Below are 21,230 nucleotides of genomic sequence, written 5' to 3'. Positions count from 1 at the left end.
GTCATACTGCGTTAGAAAAAGTGACTGCTTATTATTATTCCGCAAATTAATTATAACATTGTTAAGTAAAAATTAAAAATACAGAATATCCAGTGGCATTGAACTATAACTAATAAAATAACAATGAACTGGGGGTGAATCAAAACTTGCCAGTAACTCTAAAATCGATACATGCTTTTTAAAGCTAGTTGTTCTAAATTCTATAATCAACTGGACTCTAGTGTGAAATTCAAATTTTACTTTGAATTTTTGAAGTATTATTTTTTATTGCACAGGTGTTTTTCAATATAGTACAATTTGTAGAGCAATCTTTAAGCTTTTCAATAGTGTTTGTTCCATGTCTCTAGTGTACATATTAACCATTTTATGACAATCTTTGATAATCATTGTAACGGAAAAATGTCATTTTTTGAAATCTTTGAACATCCTGTATGGGAGGGACACTTTCAGGAGGAGAGGGGTAATATTTGAGATTTTTTTCATCTCCCACTGTAATAAAGCTGTGCACCAAATTTTACAAAAATCTAAGATGGTCAAGTCTGATGACTTGTTGATTTGACATGGAATGTCACAATTCCCAAATACTTTCAGTCTGCGTTCTTCCTTTAGAGTACGCAGCCATGTTTCGTAATCATACAACAAAACAAGCATGATTATCATTTTATATATTTTAAGCTTCAAATTCCTCGACAGAATTCGCGACGACAAAAGATTTGGAACTGAATAATAATAATAGACACTTAATTTCTTTATGGGCTTGATTTTGGTCTGTTAATACTGATCCTAAATATTTGAAGGTATCCACTTTATCGAAAGAATTATTTGATATTATAACGTATCCATAATTTGCAGTATTACGAACGGCGAACTTCCATGTATTTAGTTTTTTTCTGCATTTACTTCTAACCCCATGTCCCTGCAAGCGTTTGATAAGATGTATGCATTTATTTCTGTTGTTCTATCATTCTCTATCAGATTTATATAATCAGCACACGCCATAACCTGGTGAATATTATTCAACTCTAGGTTGTGGTTGGTATCGTCGATTTTCCTAACAACTTTTCCAGAACAAAGTTGAATAATAATTGACAGCGCATCTCCTTATTTCAGGTCATTCTCGGCGTGAAAGTTTGTCGACAAGAATTTCTTACTCAGACTTTACTTTGGGATTCAGTTACACATATCTTAATTAATCTAATTAGTTTTTTCGGTACTGTAAATTCTGTAAGAATGTTGTACAATGTTTCCCTCCTAACCGAGTCAAAGGCCTTTCTAAAGTAAATAAATAACTGATGAACCGGGATATTGTATTTCCATTTCTGTCCGAGTATTTGTGGAATGGTAAATATATGGTCGTGCTTGATTTCGCCCAAATACCCATTAACCATCTACAACAATTTCATCTGCGTATGGGATCAATCCTACTAACAGAATGTTTGAGAGGATTTTATAGAATGTTGACAGGAGAGAAATGCCTCAATAATTATTACAATCAGTATTTTCAGCTTTCTTTTGAATTGGAAAAATGATTGACTCTTTCCATTCTTGACAGCGCCTCCTTGTTCCAGATGAGCAGAATGAGTTTATGCATCTTATTTCGCAATTCCTATCAAAGTAAAACTAACTCAGCCGGAATTTCGTCTACACACGGAGATTTGTGTTTCTTTAATTTCTTTACAGCGACTGCAACTTCTGTTCGCTTAGGCTCTAGAATATATTGTTCTGCTGTGAATATACTGCTAGAATATATTTCCCTTTTTCCATTAATATTAGTTTTGGCTGCGCGTTAAACAAATCGTCACAGAAATATATCCATCTATTTAAGATACTATCTATATCAGTAAGAATTTTTCAATCGGCTTTCTTTAATATATAAATAAGCGCAGGGTTGATAGCCTTTTTTAAATTCGTTGATGTCCGCATACAAGTTCCGAATGTTTTAGTTTTTAGTATTATCTTGAAATTCATTAATTTTAGCTTTTAAAAAAATCACGTTTCTTTTTCCTTAAAAAAAAAAAAAAGGAAATTTCCCGTTTGATAACAACGAAAATTTGTGCCATTATTTCGTTTCGGATTTTCTCTTGTCTACTAGTGGAAATACCTAGCCTGGCCGAACCATGGTTTGTTCCTAGGTATTCTGCGTGCTCCAATTTCCTTTTGCTGAAATTTTAATGCCATCCGTAATATCAACCTAAGTAACCTCAACACTAGTGCACTCCGAAAACCCGAAAACCCTTCTAAACCCGAAAACTTATCCGACACTTCAATCTGGTATTCTTCTCTAGCCTGTCTCTCCTCTGATCTCTTTAAATTAAACCTCTCCGTTTTTAGATGTTGAATACTTTCTTTATTCAGCGATAACCTCTCTCTCTTATTATCACTGTCACCAGGTAGTGACCAGTGTCACAGTTAGCTCCTCAATCATCAACATCAAATATGCTAGATTGGCTTCTTCTATCTACAAAAACGTGATGCTAGATTGGCTTCTTCTATCTACAAAAACGTGATCAATTTGATTGTGTTTTTCCATTTGATGAGGTCGAGGTGTATTTATAATCGTCATGATGCGGGAATTTTGTGCTCTTCATGATAAGGTTTTTGGAAGTTGCAAAGTTCACGAGTCTAACGCAGACTTTCATTCCCTACAATCAGTTTGAAAATATCCTCTCTTCCTACCTTCACACTGAAATACCCTAACAGACTTTTCAAATCGTATTATGGGAGTTGGTCAAATGTCCGTTCAATTTCTTGGTAAAAACTGTGTTTTATAAGTAGCGTTACTGTTGATAATTCTGAGTACTTAATAATATTTACAACAGATAATTTGTTTCTGGTACGAAAGTTGTTTCTGTATGTTATACCTTCATACACTGCGAAAATACATTAGGATACTCCTTTCTTTATTAGTTTAACCGTCCCTCAATTATGTATCGAGGCTAAGGAAGGCTATAATGAGATCGGAATGACGAAAGTGGACAGAAACGGGAGAACCCGAGAAAATCCACGCACACGATATATGTTCATCATAAAGCCCATTTGGTGGGAGCTGAGAACGAACAGAGACTTCATGTGCCAGAGGTGAGCGCTCGGAGAAGTGCCGCAGAGTAGGTCTAAGACTAAACTTAACTGAAACAACTTAAATAATTCACTGTAATCTAAACTAACAGTCATTTTATTTCAAATCAACCAATGATGAAAAATTCATATTTCAGATTTTGAAAATTTTTTGTACATTGAAAGACATGTTTGTGAATAGTTATTTCCCAACATAAAACTTTTTCAACCCTCATAGTTAATTAGTAATTAATTACGCAATCAGCTTCAAGGTGACGATTCAAAAACGTCTGATTTTGCATTTTATTGTTTATTTCAATAACTATAATAGCTATGAAGCAAAAAATTTGCATCTGCATGTAATTTTAACTGTAGATTTCAAGTCTGCAATAAAACTAATGAATATTGTATAGGTGTAGAGTTATAGCATCATTTATGGTCACAAGTTTAGGCTCCGAAATGAGCATGTGTGAAAGTTGTACATGTATGAAATTTTAGCACAAAGTTAAGAAATCCCTATATTTCATGTGAACCAAATTTTGTTTTGGGTATTCGAACCTAAGGCCCCTCAAAAATTAGAATGTATGTTTTACCTCATAACGAGCTTCTGAAGTAATGATATAGGCTTTTGATACTGTATAATTTTCATTACAAGTATTCTACACAGCAGCCTACAATTATAGCAAAACACAACAGCTCATTTATCTACTAACCATCAGCATTGTACAATGTATTAATGTTTACTGAAAGTCTTGAATAACTGGTTAATTTTATTAACAGTCTCACGTGATACACTATGTGATTCTCGACTAGCTATGATACAAATGTGATCTGTTGCGTCAATAAGAATGTGATCGGCTAGCACCCATACGATATCATCGGTTCCAGGCCAATGAAAAGTAGAAGCGGACCATGCGGCATGTAAGAACTTTGTGTCCTGATATTCCTCAGAATATTCCAGCACCATCCCAATCCACCATGCAGACACAGACACACGCTACAAATCTTCGTGGATCCAAGACTTCTACTTCTGATGTCTCCTGCTTGTATTATCTACCCACACTCCAGGTAAGCGTTCCATTCGTGTAGAGTAAATTAGTCCAAGTTTTAAACTTATTTCACTGTCAGGAATGAAAGCATGATCATTTCTTGTTTCAGGTATTGTTTTAACAGGAATGAACCTGTGAATCGTGCGATGCTGCTCAACATTTCAGTTGACACAAAAAAAAATATCTAATTGATGTGATATTGTCCATAGCCCATTTACAAAACTGTTGTGCATTTAACATAATTGGTTCGAAGTTGTCTTTTGTAAACTCGCACATATTAGAAGGTTTATTTAGCCCTTTGGTTCAAATACCCAAAACCAAATTTGGTTCTCACGAAATATAGGTATTTCTTAATCTTGTGCTAAAATTTCACACACATACAACTTTCACCACATGCTCATTCCCGGGCCTGAACTTCGGATTATAAATGCTGCTACAGCTAAATAATATTCACTAGTTTTGATTGCAGATTTGAATTCTACAGGCAAAATTACATGCAGATGCAAATTTTTAGCTTAATAGCCCTTATGGTTATTGAAATAAACAATAAAACGCAAAATAAGCTGTTTTTGAGTCATGACCTTGAAGCTAATTGCGTAATTAATTACTAATTAACAATAAGGGTTGGAAAAGTTTTATTTTGGGAAATAGCTATTCTCAAACGTCTTCAATGTACAAAATATTATCAAAATCTGAGACCATGAATTTTCATCATTGGTTGACTTGAAATAGAATGACTCCTAACCTAACTGAACTACCACTTTACCCTAAGCTAATTTAAGTCTTCTAATATAAGCAGTGGCTGTAGTTACTAAGAAAAATCGTTTATGCGCACACCCACACTCTCCACACCTGCTCCCTGCGGATGCACCTCTGTGCGGTCCACCAGGCTCACCCTCACCTGAACCGAAAATGTTACTTGTAGCAACCACTTGGCACAGATTAGCGCAAATTTTTCGCATGTTTTTTTTTTTTTGACGTGTCGGCTTGCATGCATATCATCGATCTGTACGCAACTATTTGGGTATACATGAAGAAAATAAACATGTAGGATGCAGTGGCGTAGGGAAGAGGGTAGAGGGGCCGCCCTCCCCCAAAGAAGTCCGACAATACTTTGGTACTTTGATGTTTGTAATTTTTTTAAATATATTTTTATGTTTATATATTTTTTGTTTGTAATTTCTCTATATGTACCTATAACAGCATCCCCCCCCAAAAAAAACACATCCTGGCTACGCTACTGGTAGAATGTATCAATGAATTGTTTAAAGCAAGAATGTGATGAAAAATATTCTTTTTCAATTTAACTTTTTTTTTAAATACATCTCATAAAACAGCAACAACTCTCTAGTTTTTGTAAACAAAAATTGAATTAGTCAATGTTTTAAATCTAACATTCTCAATCTGTACGACTCATCAACAATAGCATATTTCCACTGTTATTTGCAATATAGATTACTTAAGAACTAACCTCTATTCCTTTGGCATATAAACATTGCACAAGGGACCAAATTGCAACCATACCACTTATGACGTAAACTATCATTTTAAATCTTTGGATGTGCTCATGACGAAATGGACATAAGTAGTATAATAATACTATATGCAGGTATACTTAGAAAAATCAATAAGAAGCAAACTAGCACTATAAATTTTTCTGACACAGCCAATACATTTACATCCTCCCGCCGCCATGTTCGCAAATTAAGTGTTACCAGGTGAAGATTTTTTTATGTCTAAATACCTAAATATTCTCTTCGCTAACTTTTTGCCTCAGCGAAAATCTCTCTCTCCCGTCAATTACAATCGGTAACTTCGAAAGACAAAGATGAACGAGATAAATCTTTAGAGATGATTACAAGACGCGAAATAAAGCAGAGTGTTGTAAATACGGTTCAGTTTTACTATACGCATCCATAGATTGTAAAATGTACAGAAAATTTTGGCCAAGTCTTTACTTACACTATGGATCCGTATAATAAAACTGCACGTTATAATTTTTCAACAGTTACTTTATTTGGTATGCCAAAACTTGACTTGGACGCTAAAAGAAGATTTCCCATATCATCTTTTGACAACTTGGGGCTTTATGCTTTACTGAAATATGTGTCTTTACTCAAGCATATCCGGAAAGCAACACTAGAAGTTTTCACCTTTACCGCCGGTAGTTTCGTTTTAAATTTGTTTACATACGTGCCTGACGTGCTTAATGTAAGCATGTGAGTTATTAAAATAATGTTATTTGGTACACAAAGCTAGAAATATAGTGATGAGTGGTGGACTTTTGGCTGCTCTGTAACAATTAATTCAGAAGATTCATTATGGAATGGGAACAGCTTTTGTCCTTGCTTGGAAACGACGTATCCAGCAACTCCAAAATAGTAAGGAGAGAAAGAGTAGACTTATCATCTCATGAAAAATTACGAGCAGGTAATATATTAGATGGAAATTGATAATAATCGGTTTTAACCATGTTTAAGCACACTACATTTTGCAAAATTTACAGGTAGAATTCAGTATTATGCATAGAAAAACACGTGCAGCTTGGCAGAACTTTCGAAGTAATGCTTGAAAAATTATAGTCCTTTCACTAATTTCCTTCTTGTCCCCTAAAAGGGAAGGTTCCCTAGGGATATAGTATACATGAAGGGATTATTCATTGAGTATGTACGAACTTACAAAGGGGGTAACAAAGCGACTTTTATTTACTTATCGACTGACGTACCTGTACTTTATATCTGCATGTGTAGTGCCCTTGTACTTTATCTAAGACTGGGTTATAGTTAAGGAGCCGTACTTCCCATTTAGGGAAGGACGAGAAACGCCATACTTTCAGGAATTATTCATTGACTATCTAGGATGTTAAAAAGTAGGTAATAGACTGAGTTCTTGCCCTTGTACTTAGGGTGTTTAGGTAGTGCAACAGTAGTAGGCCCCGGCGTATATTGAGCCGAGTCAGCAAAAATTTTCTCGATTCTGATTGGCTGAGAGAGGTCACGTGACGTTAGGCCCCGCCCACGCGGGAAATTCAAATTTTCAGGTCACGTGGTATGACGTCATGAGTCACCCTGTGGGGAAATCCCTCACCGGGATTTTTGAAAATTGTTCCCTTTTACGGGTAAGATGAGTGTTTATGATTGGTTGACAGATATCACGTGATCTTATACCCTGGGATATTTGAAATTCGTTCCCTTTTATGGGTAACATGAATGCTTTGGTACCACGCTGATGATTGGCTGACAGAGGTCACGTGATCTTAGGCTCTGGGATTTAAAAAAAAAATTCGTTCCCTTTTACGGGTAAGATGAGTGCTTTGGTACCTTGATTCTGATTGGATGATAGAGATCACGTGATTTTAGGTCCTAGGATTTTTGAAATTAGGGTGTCCTTTCTGATGTATACTTTGGTATCTCGATTCTGATTGGTTGATAGAGGTCACATGATTTTAGACCCGCCACACAGTGAACAGATTACATGGGAAAACCCCTCACTTATTTGTTTCCTTTTACAGGTAAGATGCGTGTTTTGGTACCTCAATTTTGATTGGTGGATAGAAGTCACATGATCTTACCCCCCCCCCCCAGTTCATGAGGGAAATACAGAGCGATATGACAGCGATCCATCCTAGACCGGGATTTTTTTTTTTAATGGTTATGCGTAAAGTTCCCATGAAGGGTTCAACCTCATCCTTAAATAACCCTTTTTTGGTATCATGATATTGTACTGAAGTTTACATTAAATATTATCGTTCTCTTTGACAGATAAGATGATTACCAGCTTTTTTACCTTGATGGAGATCCTGTCCTTGAATTAGTAGCCTATGTCTCTGGAAGTAACAATGGTGAAAGAGGGGTGTCGCTTGTAGATTTCTTATAACACATTGTTGTGAGTTTAAGCGATTTTTTAAACGCTCAGTAAGCGCTTCAATTATGGAAACAGTGTTGCCAGATTTTTCTTACCTAAACTGCTCCGATTCTTTTCGAAACGGTTCCGCAGAGTACAAGAAATTTTAAACTAAAAATTTTTTCGAACTAAAAAATTTCAAAACTAAAAAAATTTTAAACAAAAATTTTCGAACTAAAAAAATTTGAAACAAAAATTTCAAAAAAAATTCGAACTAAAAAATTTAAACTAAAAACTTTCGAACTAAATTTTCAAATCAAAAAATTTTCGAACAAAAAATTTTCGAACCCAAAAAAATATTCGAACTAAAAATTAAAATTTTTCGAAAAATATTTTAAACTAAAAACTTTCGAACTAAATTTTCAAATCAAAATTTTTCGAACTAAAAATTTTAAAAAAATTTCGAACCAATTTTAAAAACAAGTTTCGAACTAAAGATGTAAACCACATTTGAACATTTTCAAATTAAAAATTTTTCGAACTAAATTAAAAACCAAATTTTGGACACTAAAAAATCTTTAATTATTTTTTCGAACAAAATCGTGTAAACCAAATCTTGGATATATTTTCCACCTTAAATTTTCAAGATTATCATGATTTGAAAACAAGTGTTCAGGGTTTCAAGAAATAATAAAACACATTTTTTTTTCAACTTGTTGTATTTAACGAAAGGTATGTGGTCTTCCTATACATGTTTATTAACATAATAAATACAGGATCTAATTAATGAATATGTTGGACGCGTCATCATCTTCGAATGTTGTAGACGTATCCTGTAAAGAAAAAGAAGAAACGACGGATTACTTTAAGAATTTCTTTTTTTCTGAAACAATAAAAATGAGTCAATATTGATAAGAGAGAAATAAAACTTACTCGTAAATGATGGATCTGTTTAGGCTCATCTTCCTCCTCGGGTACAGGATCACTGCATTTTTTCACCGATGGATGTTTATGAACTCTTCTGGGTACTGCATTTTTTCTTGGTGTTGCAGCTTTATGGTCAAGGTTCCTCCTTCGGTACGAGATGACTGCATTTCTTCCACTGATGGTGTTGGTGATGGTTTATGAACTCTTGTGGGTACTTCATTTTCTTCTTGGTGTTGCTGCTTTGCGGTTAAGGAAGGGAAAGAAGAAAAGGAAAAAAGAAATGGCGGCCTTATTGGGTATTTACAGTTTTTTCTTCTTCATCATCTTCTTTTTCCAGTTCCATCTTCTGTTTTTTAACGTACCCGTACGGAACCGTATCATAGGAATTGAATTCTTTAAATCGACGTTTTGTGTACTGGATGCTGTACATTTTTTCTTCTTTGCGTGTGACGATGGTATGGTCTTTGGTCCTGCATATCTTATGGGTGATAGTGATGGTGACTTGTCCACGGCATTGATTTGTAATCATTTCTTTTAGCGTATTGAAATTTAATTGTTGTCCTGCATTGTAATTTAATGTAAATCCTCTAATTTTGCATATGTAGCTGGTGACGTTGGTATCCGGATTGTATATTTCTAGGCTGTAATTTTTTGGTCCTCCACTGACAAATGTCTTGATGTATGCTCGTGGTCCATAAGACTCCATCTCATTCGATAAGCATCCCAAGTACGTTGAAGGTTCAATGGTTGGCTCCCCGGGCTTCTCCGTAAATATTACAGAATCCGTGTCGAAATATAAAACACGTTCCTGCAACATTTCCAGGTACTTGTACAGTTCCAGACGTGCCTGACATGTTGTAAATGCACCTAACACGACATTGGTGTTTCGGTTTTGAACAGGCACATGTTCATTGTACTCCCAGAACGCATACAACATCGTATCATTGATGGGTACAATTTGATGGAGTTTAATGTCGGGGGAAGTGAGTTTTTCATAAAATTCTTCCGGCCGATCAATAATTGTGGTCTGGCTAAAGTTTGATCTTTGCGAAAGTTTTCCCCAAAGAGCATTAAGACAAAGCTTAGATAAACTTCTTCGTGTAGGATTATTTTCAATTTTGGACCGATCCAATGCAATACCTTCACGCTCCAGGACGGTTTGTATGAATTTTGATTTGTCTTCTTCGGTGACACAGGAACTGGGCCAGCCAGACGCTTCCATTTTTGATTTTAAAAATGTATTGATATATTCCGTGAACAAGCCACCTGTTTTCGTGATGGGATCATATTGTTCAATGTCATAATCCCAAATTTCAAAAATTTCCACTGGTTGATATCCTAATTCTACTGCTTTCTGGATTTCATATGATACCCATGTTCCAGTGAGGCATCGCTCCTGGTCGTTGTGTGTACACGTTGCTGTAGGGTCTGGGTTCATTTCTTCGGCACACGCAGCACACAGTGGAAAGAGTAGTTTCTTGTTACATCGGTAAGGCAGGAGACCATGATAAAGATGGCGACTTGGTAATATCGTCATTTTGATTAGACCATTGACTTTATTTATTGGTGGTATATTTTCATCACCCTGTAGATAAATTCGTGGATGCCCTACAGGGTATTTAGCACACTTATTGATGTAAGGATAAAGCGAGACAATATCGAAATATTTTATTACTTCTCCTGCTTTTTCATCGACTTGGTGGTACAATTTCACGCAATTGGTCCTTCCTCCAAAAAAGCTATCTCTTGGATTTAATGGTCTGCGGTTCATGTACGGGTGATTTTTCAGATACGTCGCCATTGCAGGATTTTGTTTTAAGAACTGATTAAATTCGCACTCCCACATTTCATGTACAATGTACCCCAATTCACGCAGTCTTGCATTTTTGCGTTGCGTTCGTTCATAACGGAATTCCATGGTGTCTTCTGGATTGCCATAGATGGGCTGATTACGGCCTGTAGTAAAACATACTTTACACCCGTGGTAAAAGCAACCGGCATGCTCGTAGACGTGCTCCTCTAACGTCTCAGGATCTTGGTAGTAACCATCAACATGGAATCCCGCAATAAACACTTCTTTTTGTCGGGCCGCATGTAAGATTTGTTTTTCTTCGGTTTTTTCAATGTAGGCCAGCCATTGCATTGCAGCGATCGATTGGGTACTTCTCCATCGATAGCCATGTGCCGGTAGAATTCCTATGGTGTTGGGTTTAAGGAAATTCCGGCGAAATACTAGATTGGAAGCACTGGCAATCGTGATCGTCTCCAAGAAGGGATTCACTTTGGTTTCTGTTTCAAATGACGTCATAAACGAAACGCATGCTTGTCGCAGTACATTGACATCTTGAATACAATACTTGAGAATTTCTTTCTGAAAATCAAACGTGTCATTACGATGATCGTTGTACCAATGCATGAACTTGTTCCTGTCTTCGACGGTCATTTCATCTGCACCATAATACTTTGTTTCTGGAAGTGGTCCAATATACGATTGATTCTCCTTGGTGTTGAAGAAATGCGGGAAGTAGCCTTTGGTTGCGGGTAAATTGAACGCTTTTGACAATTTACTTAATGCCATAGGTAGGAAGTTCAACGAGTCAATGAACGTCAGATTATTCAACGTTAAACTCAGTATCTTGGTCCCATTTAATATGACGTCAGGTCTCCATTGGCATTGTTCTACCATGGTCTTTAGGATAAAATGTCCATCGTATCCCTTCGCGTTGTGCGCGAGGCAGAAAATCGTATTTATATTGGGACGACGTTCCCGCAAGTACTGGAGAAAATTATAAATTGGATCCTCTCCTTGGAAAATATGCTGGCGCTGACCACACGTACTGCAAGACTGGTGGATATTAGCGTTTTCAACACATGCATAACATACTTGTTGTGCAACCAATAAATTTGGAACGTGTACATACGTATTATCGCCAATATTCGTGTCCTGCATAGATTCTATATCATAGAATATCAACAAGGCTTTCTTTGCGTGCATGAGTGAAGGAACACCAGGTTTCAAACATTGTCGATCAGGAAGCATAAAACATTGATGGGATCCTGGAACAATCTTCTTACAAACATTGCAAAAGATCTCATTGCAATCATGAAGTCGTTGTCCACTTCGTACAAAAGAATATACTCTGTAGCATTTAGTACATTGCTGCACCATTTTGCATACAGGTTCCCCACGATGATATACAATATTACGATGATTGTTAAAACATTCTTCGCCGTAAAATTGACGATTGCAGTCGTTGCATAATATCAGCGTTTGGTTTTTGTCGCATAGAGGTCTCTGTAGACATTTGGAGCATGTTACAGGACAATTTTTCACATGTTCATTACGTTTACTATACTTTTTATGGCACGCTTCACAGTAGAAATTGGTTGCAAAACAAGCAGTTAAAGATTGAATGATATCAAAATGGCCAGCCAAACAAATCAAATTTATGGGAGTGCGATTTTCATCGTTGGGCCCCTCGTACATGATATCATGACCTGTGAAACTGGTATACACAGTAATTTTATATTCTTTGAGGTATGCCTGGAATTGTCGAATTTCATTTACACTGGCACCATGATCCAAATTCACTCCTGCATTTGAACATAACGCATCGACTTCTTCATCCACAATACATTTTGATTGGTCTTGATATTGTCTATGTCGTTTCACATCTACATTCTTGTATTTTTTCAGGCCAATAGCAATAACAAGGGCGAACGCCAGACACCTTGAATCTTGATTTTTTACTCGTACAATCCCTCGCTTGCAACGTAACAATTCTTCATTTTGAAGTACTCCTTGCCGCAAACCGCCGCCGTAGCCACGTGGAATATCCACACGATGAAAATGAACAGTGAATGGCTCGTGCAGGAGAAACGCATTGTTACTTTGTAACACTCTTTCAAAGGAGGCCCACATCGTTTCCAGTGTTAAGTTTCGGGCTTGGCGAAAACTCACCCAAAATGGTTTATTGGTATTCCGTGGTGATATTACTGATAAACCAACCATCGCCTCATCGTTGACATTGGCTAATAAATGGTCTAGCATTGATTGGAAACTGTTATGTACATACTGTATGATATCGGTTCCTACGGGCGGTGCGTTGAATTGAATTTCGAGCATTCTGCCCTCAATGTTAAATCGTCTATAATGACGTGTGATTTCATTGCGAACAGTAAAACCCGATTCGGCCATGTTAATAAAAGGAGAAAACAAACAAACAGGTACGGTAAAACAAATATGTAATGTGGGGAAAAAAGGAATTGTGCAGCGTGAATTTACTACAAAAGAAAAGAAGAAAGAAAAATCTTAATCACCTGATAAACAGGAAATCATAACATTGATGATAAATTCTTAACTAAGCAATTCATGTAAAGGTCCTGAGTTTGATTCCCTGGCGGTGATGTTCAGAATCTCATTATGAAAGCACGTGTACTAGAAATCAAAGTTAAAAAATAAATAATTATGTTACTGAAATGCGTGTTTTATTGCTGTCAAACTCGAGAGCATTACATCAGCATGTAACTGACCTATCATTCTATAGTGATAAAAAGAATGCATGAAATGAATGAATGTTTCATCAGTGCTGAGATGTTAGAAAGCACGCGTAAGCATTTTTTTTCCCCCACTCACAACGACCTTTAAATGATGCGTTTGCAAGTTGAAGAGATTCATCAAGCATTAACGATACACATACGTAATTGTCGAAACAAAATCTGTATAGCGTATTTTTTTTTTTATTATTGTGACTAAGCGGTTAGCGTACATGGTTCGGACGTGGAAGGTCCTGGTTCAAGCCTCGGTGGGTTTGCTTTCCACGTCGGTGCATGTCAAACCTTTTCTGTAATTTAATATTCTCACGCGTTATCATATATTCTTTTCAAAACTAAGCTAAATGGTTGACGTGCACACCTCATAATACATAAACGTACATAAATCGTCTATAATGACGAGTGATTTCATTACAAACAGTAAAACCCGATTGGACCATGATTAAAAATGAAAACAAACAAACAGGTACGGTAAAACAAATATGTAATGGGAAAAAAGGAATTGAGCAGCGTGAATTTGAGTTGATTTTTTTTTATTTTTAGTTTAGCGTCCCTTTCAGTAGCGAGGCTATATGAGACGTGGACCTACTGATTAACGTGGAATCCGAACCACATGAGCTCCCGCCGGGAATCGAACCCTGGTCTCCCACGCCAAAGGCGCGTATGCTAACCGCTTAGTTCGGGAAATCATAACATTCATGATAAATTCTTAACTATGCAATTCATGTAAAGGTCCTGAGTTTGATTCCCCTGGCGGTGACGTTCAGAATCTCATTATGAAAGCACGTGTACTAAAAATCAAAGTTTTTTTAAAATAATTATGTTACTGAAATGTGTGTTTTATTGCTGTCAAACTCGAAACCATTACATCAGCATGTAACTGACCTGCCATTCTATAGTGATAAAAAAAGAATGCGTGAATGAATGTTTCAACAGTACTGAGATGTGATAAAATACGCGTAAGCATTTTTTTTTCTACTCACAACGACCTTTAAATGATGCGTTTGCAAGTTGAAGAGATTTACCAACCATTAACGTTATACATACGTAATTGTCAAAACAAAATCTGTATAGCGTAAATCTTTTAACCACATATTCATGCACTCGTGGCTAAGTGGTTAGCGTACATGCTTCTAACGTGGAAGGTCCTGGTTCAATCCTCGGTGGGGTTTGCTTTCCCACGTCGGAGCGTTGTCAAGCCTTTTCTGAAATTTAATATTCTCATGCGTTATCATACATTCTTTTCAAAACTAAGCTAAATGATTGACGTACACGCCTCTGGCCCAGGTTCAATCCCGGGCGGTTGCTCGAATATCACGTTAAGCTGAAGGGGCCGCTAATGCTTTCAAAGGGAATCGAACCATATTATTCTCAGGCATAGTTTCTGAAATTTTGTAATGTATTCTTTTCAAAACTAAGCGCACACATTTTCTGGCCATGGTTCAATTCCCGACGGGCGCTCGCTGAAGGGTCGCTAAACATATCATTTATCGTGCTTACTTCTAATGTGTGGGGATCCTGATTCGTACTCCCACTTTCCCATTCCACTAATTTCTTCATAGTCTAAATATTTCGTACTAAAAGTAAAACAGTGTATGAGTGATCCACCCCCACAAATATAAAATAAAAATGATTTTCGAATCTTGGGTGACAAATAAAATCTCACTGAACTTACCTCAAATTCAATGAACAAAAAGTCGGTGCAGTAAAGCTTAAATGAAGACACTTCTAAAAAAGCAGATCTTCTTCACTTCACAGTTGAGAGCGATGTAGGCTTTGAAAAATGAAATTTAGATTTTTATTTAGGTCGTTGTGAAAACGATGTCACCGTCAGCCAATCAGAAACGAGGAAATTTATAAAATGACATCACAACGAACCAATCAAAACGCTCGCTGCTTTTGTCATGAATCACGAACCAAAACGATGTGTAACAATCGATCGTGACGTCATTCACGTTTCTCAATAGTTACAACATCTAGTATCACAGTTCTGATCCCAAATGCTTTCTGTCAGGATCATGTCACTACTTGTCGTAACTGTGACGACATTTCATTTTCCTCATATTCCATACGAGAATGTCAATGTTTGCTTTTTTTTCCATGAATCATGCTGACACGTTCGTAGTAAAACTAAAGTAATGCGATTCGCTGACGTTTGCATTTTTTCAATCATATGTACTTCTATGTCGTCACACAAAGAAGTCTATCAGCATTTTATTTTAATCCACGAACGGAAGCGTTACACTGTCAGATTTATTTTCTTAAAGTATATGTGTATCCTTTTCAAGAACCATGGTTCGAAACCCACCAAGCACGATTAAAACCGAATTCATTCATAGCTAAGCGGTTAGGATACACATCTTTGGTTTGAAAGACCTGAGTTCGATTCCTGGAGAAACATTTCTTAGGATTTTTCTAAAACTTGTTTCAATTTCTAGTTCGAAAATTTTAAAAGTTTAGTTCGATAAAAAGTTTGATTTGAGAAGTGTTACACTGTCAGATTTATTTTCTTAAAGTATATGTGTATCCTTTTCAAGGACCATGGTTCGAAACCCACCAAGATCGATTAAAACCGAATTCATTTAAGCGGTTAGCATACACATCTTTGGTTTGAAAGACCTGAGTTCGATTCCTGGAGAAACATTTCTTAGGATTTTTTCTTAAACCTGGTTTCAATTTCTAGTTCGAAAATTTTAAAAGTTTAGTTCGATAAAAAGTTTGATTTGAAAATTTTTAGATGTGATTTACATCTTTAGTTCGAAACTTTTGTTTTTAAAAAATGTTTTAGTTCGACAAAATTTTGTTTCAATTTTTTTTAGTTCGAAATTTTTTTGGGTTCGAAAATTTTTTGTTTGAAACTTTTTTTTTTGTTTCAAAATTTTTAGTTCGAAAATTTTTTGTTTGAAAATTTTTGTTTAAAATTTTTTTTAGTTTTGAAATTTTTTAGTTCGAAAAAATTTTTAGTTTAAAATTTCTTGTACTCTGCGGAACCGTTTCGAAAAGAATCGGAGCAGTTTAGGTAAGAAAAATCTGGCAACACTGTTTCCATAATTGAAGCGCTTACTGAGCGTTTAAAAAATCGCTTAAACTCACAACAATGTGTTATAAGAAATCTACAAGCGACACCCCTCTTTCACCATTGTTACTTCCAGAGACATAGGCTACTAATTCAAGGACAGGATCTCCATCAAGGTAAAAAAGCTGGTAATCATCTTATCTGTCAAAGAGAACGATAATATTTAATGTAAACTTCAGTACAATATCATGATACCAAAAAAGGGTTATTTAAGGATGAGGTTGAACCCTTCATGGGAACTTTACGCATAACCATTAAAAAAAAAAAATCCCGGTCTAGGATGGATCGCTGTCATATCGCTCTGTATTTCCCTCATGAACTGGGGGGGGGGTAAGATCATGTGACTTCTATCCACCAATCAAAATTGAGGTACCAAAACACGCATCTTACCTGTAAAAGGAAACAAATAAGTGAGGGGTTTTCCCATGTAATCTGTTCACTGTGTGGCGGGTCTAAAATCATGTGACCTCTATCAACCAATCAGAATCGAGATACCAAAGTATACATCAGAAAGGACACCCTAATTTCAAAAATCCTAGGACCTAAAATCACGTGATCTCTATCATCCAATCAGAATCAAGGTACCAAAGCACTCATCTTACCCGTAAAAGGGAACGAATTTTTTTTTTAAATCCCAGAGCCTAAGATCACGTGACCTCTGTCAGCCAATCATCAGCGTGGTACCAAAGCATTCATGTTACCCATAAAAGGGAACGAATTTCAAATATCCCAGGGTATAAGATCACGTGATATCTGTCAACCAATCATAAACACTCATCTTACCCGTAAAAGGGAACAATTTTCAAAAATCCCGGTGAGGGATTTCCCCACAGGGTGACTCATGACGTCATACCACGTGACCTGAAAATTTGAATTTCCCGCGTGGGCGGGGCCTAACGTCACGTGACCTCTCTCAGCCAATCAGAATCGAGAAAATTTTTGCTGACTCGGCTCAATATACGCCGGGGCCTACTACTTGCAACAGTAAGATGTATCCTCGTGCACGGGAGATGAGAAGTAGCTGTTCTTAACTATTACCGCACTACGTAAAAAAATTATGGTATTTCTTGTAGAAGTGGTAATAGAACACAGAAGAAACGCAGATCAGGGGGTTCTCATGTATACTATTACCAAATTATCTGAGTTTGCATAAATGAGGGCAAATTTTAACTTTGATGATATTCAATGAATCGATTCTTGAGAAACGGGCTGATATTTAGTATCTCCCTCAGCAGGGTTGGCAATAACCATGGTTTTATTTATTTAAAAAAAAAAAGTTTCTTTAAACCCTTTTTTTTTTTTTTTTTTTTTTTTTTTGTTCAAATAATTTGCTCTATTAGTCCAGTGCATTTAGGTTTTGACCTGAGATTTTATAATAAGCTGAAAGTTGGTAGAGATGTTGACATTGTTCTGAATAACACACTCAAAGTCCTAAAAAATCCCAACTGGGAAAACCAAGATATGACGTCATCGAGATCGCGGATGACAGAATTTATCCCTTAAATTTTAAAACGTCGTATCTTCTCGATATTTCAAGGTAGAAACTTCGTTCTTGCTTCATTTCACTTAGATTTATAATAATTATTTATAACGAGTTCTTGTCATACACTATTGTTGTCTTTAAATATGGCGCCTTAAAGTGAAAGGAAATGTATATTTTCAATTTGTATTTTAATCTTTAACTGTGAATAACTTTGAAATGGAATTATATACGGGAAAATGTTCTGAAGTAATCGTTATTCGCTGTTTCAAGATCTTTCCAACGAGCCCAAAACCATTGTTCTGTCTCTAAAATTAACACAGCTAATCAGTGTTACGTTGAGCTAGCATGATCGCATACCACAATTTCCTATTACGCTATATTAGTTGATCAGTAGATGACGCTACAGCTCAAATTATTATTAACGTTTGGTGGCATAAAATCTAATTAATAGAGGTTCTATTACTTACGAATAGAAAAAGAAAAAAGTAGATTCCAAATTATCCTGCAGATTCCTAATTGGAATCGTTAGACTTTTGTACGGTAATGACTTACCAACGACTTCAGGTGGCAGATATCAGCACAGCTCTCCCAGAATCAGAAAATGTAAAAAAATACTCGACTAGATCTATGCTGGATGTTGGAGTGCATGATGTAAGAAACGTCAAGCCCTAGTTGGAATGGATATATGGACGCTATGACCAAAGCAAGGCCGAAGGAATACGTACGAAACATCAGTCGTTTTGCCTCTACCTTTTGTGAATCTTGCCCCAGGAAACCCAAGTACAATTTACACTTGGCTCCTGAATGCAGTGGAGCAATGCATGAAAGTGAATCAAAAATCCTGTGTAGTGACATTTGATCAGCCACTATATGCTAAAACCATGGACATGGTTCTAGCAGCAGAAAAAGACAGTCCTCTCTTGTGCGTGAATGTGCGCCTTGGTGTTTTCACCTATTTATGTCTTTTCTCGGTGCTGTTGGAAACACTATGGCTGCTAGCGGTTTGGAAGAGATATGGGAGACCATCTACGCAAAGAACACAGTAGCCCACATGATGACTGGGTATGCATATGCTCGAGCTATTCGTGCGCATTTTCTGACTCAGGTTTCGGTTGCAACAACGTTACTAAATGAAATGTATGTAAATGAAGATCTTATTAATAGACTGAAAAGCTTGCACTTAGATGTACTTCGAGGTACATTGTTACAGGAAAATATAAGCAGGGGCGTAAATAAGGGCCCCGCAGACCCCGCATTGCAGGGGGGCCTCAAGCAACCAGGAGGCCCCAAATCGTGAAGTGGGATGTAGAGAAGGGGCCACGCTCCACGGTGTCTGCGGGAGGGCCACCAAGCCTTTAGTTACATTACTGAATATAAACACGTCTCAATGTCTACTGGAGATTCAGAATATGTTACACGAAACAATATACAATGTATCTGTCTCAAATCGAACCGGAAAACTATGAGCGCAATACTTCGAAACGGTTACTATTTTGCGTCTCTTTATTAGAGCAGAACGTTCAGGTGATTGGAACCTTCCCCTTTGTAGCGTTCAATGTATGATCCCTTTCTTGCATGCTGCAGGCCATTTCAATTATGCAAAGTCTGCCCACACATATGTGCAACAAATGCTGAAACTAGAAACAACCATGAGTCCTGAGGAATTTGACAAATTCGTGAAGCATGGCTATTCCACAATTAGAACAACAGAAAAATTTTGGTCAGGAATATGGACGGATATGACAATCGAACAAATGTTAATGCGTAAGATAAAGACAGCAAGTGGATTAACACATGGTCGAGAAATGACCGAAAATGTGGATGCGCGCTGTGTCTGTTATAGACGCCGTCGAAATCTTCACCGATGTTTTCATACAACGTCCGAACAACACGTGGAACTAAGAGAATCTCGGAAAGCCAGGGACAATAAGGATCTTCAGATGATGATGACCTGGCTGCTCTCGCACAATCCTTTTAAAAACCCCTCAAATATTTTGGTTTCCATATCTACTCTCTTGGTGGACGATGAAAGTGTGAATTGTGATTGAGCTCAAGATCGAGGTGTAGCTGAGATTAAATCAATTGTGGATCAACGCTTTCGTGACGTTCATCTGAAGCGAAGAGACAAGGTTCTATCGCTTACAAGTGTAGCGAAAACTATAAAATTTAAAGAGATGTTGAAGTTAACCCTAACAAACTTTTTCATCGTATTCTATGTGTCGTGAGTAGCGATGAAGAGTTGGCCTAATACCTGAGGTAGGGGTTTGCCGCAAGACTACCTGCTCTTTTTGATGGTGTTTCAATGCGAAAAGGCAAGAAATCAGCATTGATCGCTGTTTTGGAAGAACTTGCTCCTTCCAAGAACGTATTACCAGCGGATCCCGTATATACAATCGATGGAGGTTTTCTATTGCATCGTGTAACGTGGATGCGCGCGGCCAACTTCTGTCAGTATGTTAAATATATTCAGCAACACTGCGGATACAGAGTTAATGTCGTTTGTGATGGCTACTCAGGTCCAAGCACGAAAGATGAAGAGTACGAGAAGCGAAGGTGTAAAGAATCAGCAAGAGACAATAATCGTCGATTTCAAACCATCGATTGTATCCTAAGAGTTGTTTTTGGCAAACGTATCCAACAAGAGAAGATTTATAGAACTTTTAACAAGATATCTTCAATCAGCGGATATTAAGGTACTTCAAGCTTCCGCCAACGCAGACTTCTTGGCAGTTTCAACATCAGTTGCCGTAGCAAGAACAGCAGTATCTTCAGTTCTTTTAGTAGAAGACACTGATTTGTTAGTTCTTTTGGCTGCATATGCTGATGTAGATTTCGAAGTTTGGATGCTCATACCAGGATAAAGAGACAGATCTCACAAAGTTTGGCAGTAGGAAACTTCAGGCTGGCCTCGGAGAAGTTTTTTTCTAATTTCTTTTTCTGCATGCCACAACTGGGTATGATACAACTTCTACGCCATTTAGAAGAGGAAAAAATATAGCTTTTAGGAAATTGAGAGAGAACTCTCTTTTAAGAAAACGTTTAAGTGTATTTAACAGATCAGACGTAACTCACGAAGAAATTGCGAATGCTGAGGAATCTTTTCTTCTAGATTTACATGGCTTCGATATAAATGGTAACCTGGATAAAGCAAGGTACCGTCAATACATGAGTGCTTTGGCAATACAGTCTGTTAAGTCAGCATTTGACTTATCTTCACTCCCACCAACATCAGCTGCAGCAAAGC

At 36.9% G+C, this 21,230-nt stretch overlaps 2 protein-coding genes across 5 annotated transcripts in view; one reads left to right on the top strand and one right to left on the bottom strand.

The window, feature by feature from the left end:
* The window catches only part of LOC145678577 (uncharacterized), a 74,928-nt gene extending 69,121 nt beyond the window's left edge, over positions 1 to 5,807 (bottom strand). For all 3 annotated transcript variants that reach the window (XR_014130407.1, XM_081748888.1, XM_081748889.1), the window contains exon 1: positions 5,575 to 5,807. Coding sequence is in view for 2 of the 3 variants with exons in the window: in XM_081748888.1 (XP_081605014.1) it covers positions 5,575 to 5,649 (75 nt within the window). In the remaining variant the exon portion in view is untranslated. The remainder of the gene's footprint in view (positions 1 to 5,574) is intronic.
* A 360-nt stretch (positions 5,808 to 6,167) lies between these two features.
* Positions 6,168 to 21,230, top strand: part of LOC145678576 (uncharacterized) — a 152,967-nt gene continuing 137,904 nt past the window's right edge. For both annotated transcript variants that reach the window (XM_081748887.1, XM_081748886.1), the window contains exon 1: positions 6,168 to 6,533. In XM_081748887.1, the coding sequence (XP_081605013.1) occupies positions 6,425 to 6,533 (109 nt within the window). In that variant the 5' untranslated portion in view covers positions 6,168 to 6,424. The remainder of the gene's footprint in view (positions 6,534 to 21,230) is intronic.

Source organism: Thermobia domestica, chromosome 2 (assembly GCF_964235325.1).
Source record: "Thermobia domestica chromosome 2, izTheDome1.hap1.1, whole genome shotgun sequence".
Lineage (NCBI taxonomy): Eukaryota > Metazoa > Arthropoda > Insecta > Zygentoma > Lepismatidae > Thermobia > Thermobia domestica.
Note: the sequence above shows the minus strand (reverse complement) of the source record. Positions and strands in the feature narration are given on the sequence as shown.